Consider the following 14,191-nt stretch of genomic DNA (forward strand, 5'->3'; position numbering starts at 1 on the left):
GGAAATTTCCTGTACGTGGTTCCATACGTTATTCTGGAACAGTAAAGTCCTTATGCTGTTTCCTCAAACTGGAGGTGTAATAAAGTAAACTAGGAAATTTTAAAGAAATAACTTACTCTTTCTGTGGTGCTATAAAAAAGCATATTGCCACTGTTCAGCTGGGATAACCTGATACCTATTTTCCAGAGTCATTGGAATCCCACTCCCGGCTGTCTGCGCTGCTGTTTCGATCGTTGCTGTTTCCCGGAGAGCACTGGGGAGCACCGGGGCGCCGCCCGAGGCGACCCCTCTCCGCTCGGCTCGGGGCCTCCACGGCCAGGCGGCCGCCGGCGCGGCCCGCCCCGGGACGGGACGGGAATAACTGCCCGGTGTTCTTCCCGGGAGGTGCGCACTCTCTGGGGCTACTAGACATGAACCAACTCGGACGCTCGTTTTCACAGAACACGGCAATAGCTGTGTGGTGTCACCTGCTCGACCGGGCTCTGAGCGACGCGCCGGGCCGGGCCGCTCCTCTCCGTGCGCGCCGGGCCCGAGTCGCCGCCAGCCGCCGCTCCCGGCTGCACAGCCCCGCGCTCTGCCGGCAAAGAGCCTCCAATTTATTCATCTAAAAAGGCTTCCGAAGAGTTTAAAGCGAAAAAGGGACCATGTCCTGCTCCGCCCGCGGTGCCGTGAGGCCTTCCCTGCTCGGCGGCCGGCGGGGTGACAGAGTCTGGCCCGGGCCGTCCCCCTCAGCGCAGGGCGCGGCCGGTCCCGCCGGTGACCCGGGCCCCCTTCAGGACTCGCGGCCCGGGCCCCCAACAGAACCCGCGGCCCGTCCGTCCCCGCCGATCCCGCCCCGGCGCTCAGGGCCCGTCCGCCCGCGGCGGGAGGCGGCGCGGGGGCGGGGCGCGCCCGCCCGTTTCCCAGGGTGCAGCGGGCGCGGTGGCTGTCTGGCCACGTCCCCGGGCCACGTCGCTCGGTGCCCGCTGAGCTTACGCCATCTTCGCTCTCCGGCTCCGGGCTGCGCCGCCGCCTCTGTCGCCGCCGCCATGAACATCTTCCGCCTCACCGGGGACTTGTCCCACCTGGCGGCCATCATCATCCTGCTGCTCAAGATCTGGAAGAGCCGCTCCTGCGCGGGTGCGTGCGGGGCGGGCGGCGGGGCCGGCCGGGCGGCCGCGGGCCGCGGCGCCTGAGGGGAGCCGCGCTGGGGGCTGGGCGCGATGGCCGCCGTCGCGCCGCGGCGGGGGGGCTGCCATCGCCTCTGCCGCCCTCCAGGGACCCTCCCGGAGGAGAGCTCGGCCGAGCCCAGGGGGTCCCGCCTGCCCGGCGCGCTGCTGTGGTGAGGCGGGGGGGGGGCGACTGCCCCCCCCCCCCCCGGGGCGTGAGGGCAGGACTCGCCCCGGGCAGGTGAGCAGGGACGATCGGTCCCCGCGGCGCACGGGAGGGGGGCTCAGCCCTCGTACCGACGGACCCCCTCCGAACCGGGGTGTGGGGGGCTGGGGGAGGGAGGGGAGCCGCATCCCGCCCGCCGCGGGGGGGTGCACTCGTGGGCGCTGCCATTCCGTTACAGCTTTAGTGGTTGCCATCATTTGTACTTTAATCCCCGAGCACCGGCGCTGGGCCGGCCCCGGGAGGGTCGCTCCCGCCTTATGCAACCGCCGGGCGGCGGGCGAATGAATGGAGCGCGGGGCGGGGGGGGTGTCCCTGGCGGGCGGGCGGGCGGGCGGCCTCCCTCCCTGCCCGCCCCGCCGCTGCCGGGCGCGGCGCCGGCGCGGATTCCCTCGCCCCGCCGGGAGCGGCGGACGGCGGACCCCCGCGCTCCCCACCGCCCTCCCCGCGGGCCCCGCGCTCCGCGGCGGGCGGGCTTGCCGGCGGCCCACCGCTGCCCGGTCGTTCCCCCCTCGCCGCCGTGAGGATCGAACTGTGATTCGTGCCCGTTTGAGGCTTCGGGCTGTTGTCGGGTCTGCGACCAGCTGCGGTGGAGGCTGTCGGGGGGCGGCCCCCGGCCCAGCCCGAGGCCTTCTGTCGCGATACGGCCCGCTCTGACGTGGCAGCGGAGGGGGCCCGGGCTCCCCCGGCGGAGCAGCGCCCGCCTTCCCCCCGTGTTTTGTACGTGCCTGCTCGGATCCCCTGCGATGTGCTCTGCTGCTTGGCTTCTGGTGTACGGTGTGGTGGCTGGAGGGAACTGCAGGCAGCGCTTATAACTGCAGCATAGCTGATTTCTGTCGGAAAACTAGGATTTGTTGTAATTCGAAATGGACGTTTCAGTGCTCTGTGTGTTACACGGGTCAGGCCACCGACCCTGGAAATACTGTTTTTGCTGTGGACTGGGGTCTGACTATGAGCTTGACTTTGCCTTCTCTTCATTGAGCTTCTCCTTCATTAGGAGGAGTGGTTATTCTTGAAAGTGGTTTGCCATGTGTTGACATATCGCTCAAATACTGAGTTAACGCTCTTGAACAGATGTATCTGTAAAGTCTTCAGTTAAGAGCGTGAAGAATTAGTTTAAGCTGCAACCTGAAAGGACTGAAAATGAGGAAATTAAAGAGATTGATGCTACAGGTAAGAGGAAGTACAGGTTTTGCACGTTTTCATGTCAAGTCACTTTTTGCTAATTGCTTGATAGTGCAAAAGAAAAGGTAAATCAATAGCTTTTATTTTAAACACACTTAAAAGTAAAAACTGTTCTTAACTTTACAAAAGAGCCCAAGCAAATGACTCCACGGTTCAAATGCAGCAGTACTGCAGAACTACTGTTTCTGAAGTCATGGAGCTCAAGAGCTCTTTCCTAACGAACTTTCCTGGCTCAAGCTCTAGTGGATCAGGAATTCTGTCAGGATCTGGCAGGGAAGGGCCTGGCCTTCTCCAGCTTGTCTGTAGAGTTCTGTCCTCCACCTTATTTGAGAAATGCAGTCAAGATTACAAACCACAGAGTTAATGATCAGAACACTAAATATCTCTTCTTGTCTGAAGAAGGAGAATGAGAAATTCTATTGCAAGACTAAAATTCAAGTATGTTTTAGCCAAGAGATTCTTAAGTGACCTTTGGACGCGAGGTTATTTACACAGTATAGTGCAATGTAACCTAGTCCCATCTTTCTGCCTGAAAAGTGGTCTGATGTTGTTTTACTTAAGTTAGTTGTGATTGAGGATCTCTGTTACTAGGGATTTATGCAGAAGAAAGTAGACTCATACTAATCATTATCTTTAGTACTGCTTTCTCCAACACAGAAAAGTAAAGGTGCCTATATTTGCATAGAGCCCTCCACTTTTGCCTTTACCAAATTAGCCAGCGTCCCCAAACACAAACGTACGTGCATGGGCTCTTTTTTAGTAGAAAACATCTGTTTCATTCATTTTCCTGACCAAAAGAATGAAACAGGGATGTATTTGTGTGGGATTGGGGTTTTAGGTGTCTTCCATTTCGGCCTGAGTCCTTAGGAGTAAATCCAAGTCCATGTTACTTCTGTGAGATTAGTGTCTGAGGCCTAAAAAGCTCGTCTAGAATGAGAAGAGCACTTCAAAGGAGCATGCGATTTTATTTTTGGGGCTCTATCCTGTTCCTTGTAGTGCTTTGCTGTTGACAGTTGTGGTGTCTACTAATAAAAACTTCATAAATATATATTCATATGAAGTATGTTTGTAAAGCCATACACAACAATAACTCATAAATAGTTACTGGTAAGTGTTGAGCAGTTGCTAAATGCCTCTTATTAGTGGGCTGTCTGGCTTTCCTTTACATTGCATATTAGAGCAGTTCATAAATTAAATAAACATATATCTCATCGTTATTGGTGACTAAGGAAATGCGGGCAAAAGAGCCGCCGCTTTAACTGTGCATTTTTGAAGCAGTAGAAGCTTAGAAAATAAATAAAGACTCTTAACTGATTGCTGAACGTAGGCTGTGATCCATGAGAGCTGGCAAACCACATGGTGCCGGCTCTTCTCTTCTGGTTGCGCCTGTGTCTGTCTGAGGTCTTTGTTCCAGGAGGAGCTTGGAGGCCTGTAAAAGCAGCTGGAGACGAGAGGGAGACAGCCCCTCTACCTCTGCGGCAGCCTGCTGTTTCCTGAAGACATATCAGCCCCATTTTCTTTCCTAAGATTTCCTCTAATTGAGGAAAATAGGTGAGGCTAGGATAATCTGCATTATGAAGTCTTTGATGAACTTTTTTTTTTTCCCCGCCCCTAATTTAGTCAATATGTTAAAAAGAGAACGAGGGGAAAACAAATCAAGTCATGATTTCAGAGCTGGCAGGGAAACCATTTTTAGCATGACTGGTTATTTGAGTTTCCAAATTTAGAATTTGGAAAAATGTTCGCCATTCCAAAGAACAGCTCGAAAATAATTACTAGGAGCCATGGAGAATGTAGCAGGTAACTCCATTATTGGCTTCATGTCATAATTAGGAAATTCATGAGACTTAAGGAATCCTGTGCTTTCAAACATTGCCATGTTCAGACTGTATTTTCTAATCCATTCCAAGTCAAATTAGATTGTTTGCACTGGGAATTACTGCCTGAAAATTGATTGGCTTTTCTCAGTGTGGTGTGTCAAGTGTTAAAGGGGACCTGCAGTTGCAAGACTGTCAAACTATATGCTGAATAATCTAAAAAAAATAGTGTAGATAGTAAGCGTGTAATACTTTTGCTAGGTAATGTAGCTGTCTCTCATAGTTTTGTTTATGTGCCTGCTATGGACCAGATCGAATGCTATGTTGAAGACTTTAAACAGTACTTTGCCATAGGCTGCTGCCAATTTGTCTGTATTTTCTTTAAAAATGCTGCTTTAGGTAGATTTGGAATTTCTTCTCTCTCTTTGAAGGAAAACTTTGCCTTTCTCAATTGACAAATTTGTGTTTACATTTAGGTTGGGTTTTTTTAATTGAAACGGGATTCTTAATGTTAGTATTTTCTTAGCAGAACCAAAGAAGTTGTGGTTCTATGGCTGATGCAGACTTCATACGGAACTAAACTACTTTCTTTATTAAATACTTCAAAAAGTTTGCGAAGTTTCCATGACAAAGTATGGACTTTGTCTTTCCTTAGAAAGTCTGTCCTTCTAAGGCTTTCCTTAGAAAAACTTCTGTTTGTAGATTTTGTGGTTGTCCATAGTATTGTACACACTCCGCAGCCAGGCTGACTGACTGCCTCTGCTGCTGCCTATTGCTCTTCACCTAACTCACAAGAGCAAAATGAAGTCGATGAGAAAGTACTGCAATTTCTGCTCTGCTCTCCTCCCCGGCTGTGAAAATCAGATGAGCTTTTGAATTAGTTTCATGCCAGTGCTTTTAGCCAAACGAGTGCAGCAGTTGAAGGAGTTTTTCTGTGTGTGAGGATGAAACAAAAATGAGAGGTTTGACTCAGAAATTTGAGCCCAGAGCTTGGGAAGAAGAAATAAAAATGTGTTTATTTAGCTCAAGTAACGTTTGTGGGAGTAAAAGGAAAGGGAGAAGGATGAGAATGACGGCAGTGTAGTCTCAGTATGTTGCAGTTACCAACCATGAGCCGAGGTCAGTGCTGTAGCAGGTGTATCGATATATTTCCAAAAGTGTTGAAATGCGTCAAATTCATACAGCAGAGTGTTTACCTGTTTCCCCCCCCTGTTTTTTTTCCTAGTGGTGTAGATCTTACTTTCTCCCAGTTTGCCTGTCTTTCCATAGATAGGTATTTGGTTTAAACTTTGAACCTTGCCTAGCTTAGCCTACTTAACTTAACAGTGAGTTTAAACTTGGCTTTAGGATGTGTTTCAGGAGCATTTGGCTATTCTAAAGATTCAAAACGCAATGTAAGTACTGAAAGCCTTAATAAAAATTACAGCTTTTGGGTTGGGGGGGAGGTGAGGCTGGCAATAGCTTAGAGGAGTTTGTCAAGTGCATTACTTGTCTTTATGTGACAATATATCCAGGTCAAAATTTATAGCCATTATCAATCATTAATGTATTTTATATGCTTTTTTTCTGTTCACAGTTATTTACCAAAAGAAAACAGCATGCTCAATAATTTAACATAACTGTATGCTGTAGCGTGGTGCTGTGCTGTGATCTGCCCAGGTGGATTTCTTTGTCCTGTAGGTTTGGCCGGAGGACAGCGTTGAGAGGTTTCATCAGCGTGAGAGCAGGGCTCCGGCAAGAGTTGCAATGTCAGCGTGCACCTCGGATGCAATTGAGGGTGCTGCTTCAGCTGTCTGCAACGTAGTTCTAGTTCAAGAAGTGTCAAATGTGTTTTTTTTTTTCTAAACTTCATGAAGTGGTTTGTTTGGGGGTGGAGAGGTTGTCTGTTTGGGGGTGTTTTGTTCTGTTTTGTTTTTTTTATACTACAGCTTTTGTTGTATGGTTTTACAGTCTGTGTAACTGTAGGTTTTAAGGCATTTGCTGTTTCCTGTCCTGCAGGTGCTTATGGGCAGCTGGGTTGTTCTGCAGGCTCACCTCTTAGACGTTTCACATATGAAAGTTATAAATGAAAACCTTTTTTAGTTGTTACTGTTTCAGCCATTCCTGTACTCTATGTATAAACTTAAAGTCCCTTCATCTGGGATGGCTTATTCAGTGTTTCTTACGCCAAAGTTCAATAATCATAGCAGATAGCCTTTCTTCTAATTGCTTTATGGCACTGTTAATAAAAGCCTTTCTTGGAAATACCTCTGTATAAAGGGATGAGGATTTTCAACCTTGTGTTGTAACCCTCTCCTAGAGAATATGTTTCCCTCTTGTTTTTTGAACAATATTTGCATGCTTAGCTGAACAGATTCAAATATTTTTACCCTGGGTGCCTGAAAACAAGAATAATTGGAATAATAAGATAGGGGCACAGGCTGGGTTGTTTTGTTCCCCTGCTGTGATACATCACCACATCAGTATTACGGAGCGATGCTTCACCTCAGTTTTCAGAAGCTTTTAGTGACTGATTATGCAAAGCTTTTATTCTTCTAACTCTGCTCTAGTGGCTGAAGTTAAGTACAAATAAATGTTTTGATGGTGGGGCTTTGGCCTATAATCTAAAGTTACTTTGAAGATGCAGTGTAGGTGTCTGTCATCTTAGCTTACTTCTCTCTTTTTGTATTTTGTGGTAGTACATAGTAACATTGGGATTTGACTGTTTGATAATTTTCCCCACCATGTCACCAATTAAGTTTCTGAAGTGTCTTGTGTTGTAAAATTCATTTATTCCTTTAAAATCAAATTATTGGTGCTAGCATACTTTCAGATTATCACCGGACCTGTGGTATCCATTGCCCTTGTACTTTTCCAGCTATTCAGCATCTAAAGAATGTACTGAGGCATGTGACGGCACTCTTGAGAATTGAAAGCTAATGCAGCCTTGCTGCATAATGCCCAGTGATAATGCAGAACAGATAGCGTAATCTACAAAAACATCACCTGCAAGCTATCTGCTGTGAGTAACCTCTAAATCTTGTGTAGTGCTAGCACCTCTTCCAGTACAATGGTATACAGGTAACTTACATCCATGCTACCGAGATTAATGGATTTACAGTTCTGTTCGTACAGCTTAGTTCTGGAAGCCTGGATTTTGTCCTAATTTGGTGATCAACTTGCTCAGAAAAAAAGGATATCTCCCTTCTCATCCTTGGCATCAAGTGTTATAAAGCACATCATCACTTTTTGAATAATTAATTATTTCCTTTATCACTTTAGGTATTTCTGGGAAAAGCCAGCTTCTGTTTGCACTGGTCTTCACTACCCGTTATCTGGACCTCTTCACTTCATTCATTTCATTGTATAACACATCTATGAAGGTAGAGTATACCGAAGAGTTAGAAAAGATAGTAATGTTGCATGCAGAGTGCATAATTTCATCAATAAAAGCCTTTTTAAATGGCCCACTGCACAGTTATTACAGAATAAGTTCTAGATGGGCTTTGGATAAAGAATGTGGAAAATGGACTCAAAACCCTACTTTTTTTCTATACTCCACATGCAATTTTTAAAAACTTTTTTTATGGGGACGATGTTGTTTAGAACAAATGCCATTTTGGTTATTGAAAATACAAGTTTTTGGAAAAAATGGTTCAAGTGAATTGTATTTCTCAATTGAGACATTAGAGCTTAAGTAAATATCTTTTTATCCACTATAAGGTAAATTGCCAGAATTGTAGCTAGTGTCTGGTCAGAGGCGGATCAAAAGTTGACAGAAGTATGCTTTTGGGAATGTAGCTCCCATCAGATTGTACCCAGTTCACTTGCCCACTGAATGTTAGTGAACCCATATTTGTTTTTGTTACTTCTTTCTTTATTCCTGCAATTTCTGATGCTGAGTACAAGAAAACAAAGCAGTAGACTGTGAGAGTGCAGCATGTTTGTGGCACCAGTAGAGATTGGTGCATTTGTGGCACCAGAGCAGACACCTTTTTTAAGGCAGTTCCTTTATTCTTGGATTTTCTTGATGTTCTCCAACTTTAGTTCAGAGGAACTTTGCCAAGAGAAAAGACTAGATAGGCAATAACGCAAAATGTACTGAAGAATTAGGGGAATAATACTGTAAAATAAAATTTTAGATCTTAAACTCACTCACACTGTTGTTTTCTAACAAGTCAAACATGTAAGCTTAAGTTTTAATATTAACAGTCTAGATGAAGAACTGTAGATTAAGTAAAATACTCTTGAAACACAAGCTTTTTTCCTACGTAATTTCTGAGCACGCTAAAGGTGCAGCTATGATTTTTTGCAATTTAGTTATTGGTTGTGCTTCAGGGTCATGACCATGTCTTTGTTCTGCAGCCCTCCTACCCAGAAAAGGAATGAATATGGGGAATGACACTTGTGATACTCAGCTTCATACTAAAATGAGTCTTTCCAGTAATGAAAGAGTGGTCCTCTGGTCAAATCCAATATTAACTTGCAAAATGGAAGCATCAGTTACAGTTTCAAAGGCTACTGCTTAGAGAGACTGCCAGATGTAATTGGCTTTTCGGCCTGTCATTGTAAGGCCAAGAGAAAGCTGCTTGAGGGTCCCGACACAGCTTCTTGTTCTATCTTTGTATATTCAGGTGTATTTAACATTAGACAGTTGTAGAGAACATGAACTACTATACAAATAAGCTTACCCAGAGCACAACTAGAAGAACTGTCTATTCTGAGGAAAAGATTGTAAATTACTACTGTAATTGGTGGTAAAAAATGTTGTCAGTTTCTGTAGAGTTAGGATTTTCTTCAGTATTTGTAGAGGAATATTAATTAAACTACAGGTGCCGACTTGCTGTATTTGTCTGGCAGTGGTCATCAGATATTTAGGAAAATTAATTTCTTCTGTGTTCCAGGAATGTATACAGAAATACACTAATTGGCGCTATCTGTCTTTCTTAATGACCTGCAGATGAATTTTTGTGATTTGTAGCATTCTGCATCTTACAGTTTCTTTTTCATGGTACCTGTATCTGAGGATTGGATGCATTTCTGCTGGTGCAATCTGCAGTCATTTTTCTACCGTTGTGTTATTTTTTATCTTTAAAAACAAAAACTTTTTGAGTGTCCCAAAACACATGATAATTCTCATGAAGAAATCTTTAATAAGGAGTTGGGGTTCACTCACACTTTCACAGTTTCTTCTATGACCATACCAATTACGATTAGTTTACACCTGTAGTAGGGATTCCCCGTAACTGATACCCCATCCTGTGGTCCTTCATCTCCAGTCAGCTGGGGTGCTACTGTAGTAGAGTCTTGGGATTCTTAGCTCCTTAATATAGTATTTGCAGCATTTTTTTATCCCTGAGCAGTGTTTTTAGTGATAAGTAGCATCTGCAAACAATGGGTTTTTAAATCTGTTAGTTTTCAGTTGTAAAGAACCTATATTTAATGTGATAAATGGTTTGGAATATTTAATATTTGTGATGAAACTGAGGCAGAAGCTGAACTGTTTGTCTAGTCTACTGCACTATGTTGTCTCCAGGACAATGTGAGCTCTGTCCTGATGATGGCAGATTGACCTTTAGAAAGTAATGTATTCTCTCAGATTCTGTTTTCTCATCTGTAAAATAAAGATATTTGCCTATTCAACAGGGAATAGCTATGAAGTCTACCATAACAATTAAAAATGCTAACTTTAGACACAACTGAAATTGAAACTGAATTCTGGTTCAGTGCTCCTAGCAGTCTGTTAGTTTTGCAGGTTTTATGGCGGTTGGCTGGTGAAGAACACTGGCCAATTGCCACTCTTCAGATTTTAGAGATGTTTAAAGGTCTAAATCAAATCATCTAATTTGTGATATGTTAAATGGCTGAGTCTGAATGGGGCTTATTGAGTAAATTTTTAATTGCCACATGAGACACACCACTCCCAGGCTTTTTGCATGTAAAGAGACCCCTGCCATCATTATTGCACGTATGCACGTGCACATTTTCAACATCAGTGTTCTGGGCCAGTGCTTCCCTTGCAGTAGCAGAAGGGGTATTCCTTCTGCAGTCAGTTCCTTAGTTCTGTCTGCTCAGGAAACGGTCTGTAAGGAAACTTTGACTTCAACCAGAGGCAAGGTGATGGTTTTAAAGCAGCAAAGCCACTAGAGCCCAGAGTCATTGGTTTTGAGTTATTACTCTGCTGAGAAAAGTTAAATACCACCACATAGCCTGGAACTGCAAATGCAGGTAAACAAACAATACAAACAACCAAAAAAGACAGCACTTAGTGCCTGGGAATATCCTTGTTCAGCGACTTTGGTCTAATCCTGCAACCTCTGTGCGTTGTTCTGTTTTTTGTTTCTTCTTTCCTTGCTCTTTAGCTTATCTACATTGCTTGCTCGTATGCCACTGTGTATCTGATCTACATGAAATTTAAGGCCACCTATGATGGAAACCATGATACGTTCAGAGTGGAGTTTCTGATAGTTCCTGTTGGTGGACTCTCGTTTCTTGTCAATCATGACTTCTCTCCTCTGGAGGTGAGTTGAGGATGGGCAGGAGGTTATACTTTTTTCTCTAAAATTATTTAGAACATGAAGATGAGCATTTTTAGGCTGATTGAGGAACGCTTGAAAGATGCCTGTGTCTAGTAGGTTCTGGCTTAATGCATCTTTACAGTGTGGATTTCTGTGAAAATTTAAGGCACTTAGGAGACTAGCATTAGCATCAACACTGGTTATTTTAGAAATGGGAAGGCTTTATCTTTTTCCCCAGTGTACTCTGATGGTTATATTAATTCAGAAGTATCCTTCCTTATGTTATCTTTGTTAAAGAAATGCCCCAGAATGCGGTTTGTGAATAGTTGGTGCCACCTGTTGAAAACAAAAGGAACTATACTACTTCTTAAATTTTGTAGAATAGCAAATGGTCTAGAGTATTAGAAAGAATTGCATTGTATTTGAAATGCAGCTATGTGTTTTCCTAACAGGAAAATTATATTAAAAATGTAATTATAGAGTTCAAACTCTGTATTTCCCCATGAAATAATGAATAGCTTTAGATGCTTATCTGAAGTGGATTGAACTGCATTTTTATATTCATTGGCATTAAATTATTTTATTAGAGACTAAAGGAGTTTTAGCTCCAACACTTTGAGACATTATTTTAAATTTTGTTCTGTATTAACTCATTCTTTAAAACCAATAGATTTAAAAAGTTGGAAGAATGTGGCGGGAAGAAGGACTTCCATCTTCCCTGCAGCTTTTCACAGCACCAGCTCTGTAAACTGCATGTCGTGGTACTGTGAATCCTGAATTGATGGATGCGCATAAGTTTCCTCATGAATAAACCTACGCCTGCCAGCTCACTGGACAGCTGGTGTGGAGAGTCTGTTGTCTGCCAAGAGAGTTGTTCCCTCCTACCGTCCCGTGGTTGATTATGAAGCTTTCACTTAGTTTTTACTGTACCAAGAATGGTTTGCCAAAATACTGTACTTATTCATAACATTGTTAGAAAGTGAAAAGTCAAGCCAAGTCAAATATCCTCTTCGCTTCTTATCAGTAAGACAGTTGAATATATTTGTGGGGTTTTTTTCCTTTCAGATACTGTGGACCTTCTCCATCTATCTCGAGTCGGTTGCTATTCTCCCTCAACTTTTTATGATCAGCAAAACTGGGGAAGCAGAGACCATCACTACTCACTATCTTTTCTTCTTGGGTCTGTACCGTGCCTTGTACTTAGTCAACTGGATTTGGCGCTACTATTTTGAGGGATTTTTCGACCTCATAGCCGTTGTTGCTGGTGTGGTCCAGACCGTTCTTTACTGTGACTTCTTCTATTTGTATGTTACAAAAGGTAAGCAGTGCAATAACTTTCAGCTTCAGGTTCTGGAATGTAGCAGTTAACACGTTCGTAGGCATCTGCTGTATCGACATTACTAGGTTGTAAATGCTGCGTGCAAATTATTGCTGAAATCTCCTTGATAGATTTATCAAGTAGACTTTCTGCTAGTGTGGGGCGTTTCTGAGGATTGTTCTGATTGTGGGTAGAATATAAATGTGTAAATGGTCTGATGAACTTAATTGATAAATTTAAAATAAGTATGGCTAAATACGTGTTGCTGTTATCTTCCATAACTAAGCATGATCCTCGTGCTTCTCCTGACAACATACACTGTTTTGTGCAGATTCCATGCTTACAGACACCTTTCTCAGTGATTTAAATACCTTAAGAGTCCAAAGGATTTTGGATGTTTCTGTTTATGCTAAGCGTAGAAGCAGTTATTTCTGCTTGGTGCATTAGCAATACTGCCCTTGTTCACATTCCAGCTTCCATCATATCACTACAAAGCTATATGGGGGTGTGTTGTTCTAGTATTAACTCTTAAGAAACCAGGGTCATAGGCTAGTATTTCCTGAGGATGAAAAGTGAGAATTCCAGGGTGCCACGAGAGGGCAGGGTTGGAATAGTTGTTAATTCATCATAGTTTTACCAGTATGTATTGGAGAGAGAGGCAGGCTTGGAAGGACTGTCTGCAGAGCACCCAGTGACTCTCTGTGACAGGTTTTGGTCCCTTTGAAGTTTTAACAGCATGTGCTTCTCGTAGGTCACGTCTGTTCTGCTAACTGTTTCCTTTCCCACTTTTCCTTACAGTACTCAAGGGAAAGAAGCTCAGTTTGCCAGCGTAAGTGCCAAAAAACCATCACCAGCATCTGTCCTTTGGGATGCTTGGACAGAACAATCCTTATCACAAGCAAAGGCGAAGATGCTTGAGACAGAAAGTCAGAAACACAGCTCTTTATAGTGCAGGTAGTCATCAGCGGCTCTGTAAGAACGGAGGAAAAACAACCAGCAGATTTCTGTTTGATGCATCTTGCCTTTATCTTTTTTATTACTATGTATAAAGATTTTTTACATAAAGAAACTTATACTGTATTAATAAATTCAGTGTATGGTTTCAATTGGAATAGTTCCAAAAGTGAGATTTTTGTGAGATTGTTTATGACCAGGAACAAGTGCAAACTTTTTTTTTAATTTTCAATAATTTCTTTGAAATGACTGATTTTTTTTTCTTTTTTTTTTTTTTCAGTGCACAGATTTGTGCATCCTTGATGGATGGTAGTCATCTGTTCTTTCCCTTTGATTCAATTTTCATTCCACTGTATTTATTTTTTTTCCAAAAGGTGAATATATGTCAACTCTGAATCTGAAACCACCGATGTTTGATGTGATGTGTGCTGGTGCCCAGTCTTTGTGCCATCCGCTGACATGGGGTTCCCGTTTCAAACAGACGTTGGTGCCAGAAGGGGAGCCGTCGCCTCTCGTGGTTGTTCCCCTTCTGGCGGGGCCGGTGGCTGGGGAGGCCGGTGCCGTTCCTGCCGTGCCGCCTGCCTGGGACCACCCCGGTGCCGGGAGCACGCGGCAGCGCAGCCGCAGACACCGGGGGCTCGCACCGTTGATTGCAGACATCTGCAGGCGACCATTTTAAACAGTAACTACATTTTCTTTTTAATTAATGCTTTATAAGCAACTTCCATGTTCAGCTTCAGGTGGTTTTCAATGTCACTTTTGGACAATTAATATTTTTTTTTTTACAAACTTTTCAAAATCAGCAGCACCAGTTACCATTCTTTATCCTTTAAATGATTCCCTTTTTTTACTGAGCTGTTGCATGATTTATCCTGTGTTACCATCCTCAATAAACACTTTATGAAATGGTGAAGATGTTGAGTGTTTGATTCCATGCGCCTGGGACCGGGTGAAAAGGCGCAGTCGGGAGTGTCGCTTTGCCCTGTTGAAATGCGGTCTGTTTAAGGCGTTATCGCCCGATGACGCCATGGTGACGTAGTTCTGCTTGG

The 14,191-nt window shown here is 44.2% G+C and overlaps 1 protein-coding gene across 1 annotated transcript; it reads left to right on the plus strand.

Moving 5' to 3' along the window:
• Positions 1-882: 882 nt before the first annotated feature.
• KDELR2 (KDEL endoplasmic reticulum protein retention receptor 2) lies at positions 883-14,055 on the plus strand. Its single transcript, XM_074598495.1, has 5 exons — positions 883-1,119; positions 7,635-7,735; positions 10,715-10,873; positions 11,936-12,188; positions 12,987-14,055. Exons 1-5 carry the CDS (start codon positions 1,029-1,031, stop codon positions 13,019-13,021), a joined length of 639 nt encoding a protein of 212 aa, XP_074454596.1. The 5' UTR covers positions 883-1,028; the 3' UTR covers positions 13,022-14,055.
• Positions 14,056-14,191: the final 136 nt, after the last annotated feature.

Source organism: Larus michahellis, chromosome 8 (assembly GCF_964199755.1).
Source record: "Larus michahellis chromosome 8, bLarMic1.1, whole genome shotgun sequence".
Taxonomy (NCBI): domain Eukaryota; kingdom Metazoa; phylum Chordata; class Aves; order Charadriiformes; family Laridae; genus Larus; species Larus michahellis.

What these genes read in the sequence shown, in the direction of transcription:
- KDELR2 (XM_074598495.1), top strand. Translation starts at nt 1,029, where the DNA reads ATGAACATCTTCCGCCTCACCGGGGACTTGTCCCACCTGGCGGCCATC. An exon ending in GAAGAGCCGCTCCTGCGCGG is followed by an intron (nt 1,120 to 7,634) that starts GTGCGTGCGGGG and finishes TTATCACTTTAG; the next exon opens with GTATTTCTGGGAAAAGCCAG. An exon ending in TGTATAACACATCTATGAAG is followed by an intron (nt 7,736 to 10,714) that starts GTAGAGTATACC and finishes CTTGCTCTTTAG; the next exon opens with CTTATCTACATTGCTTGCTC.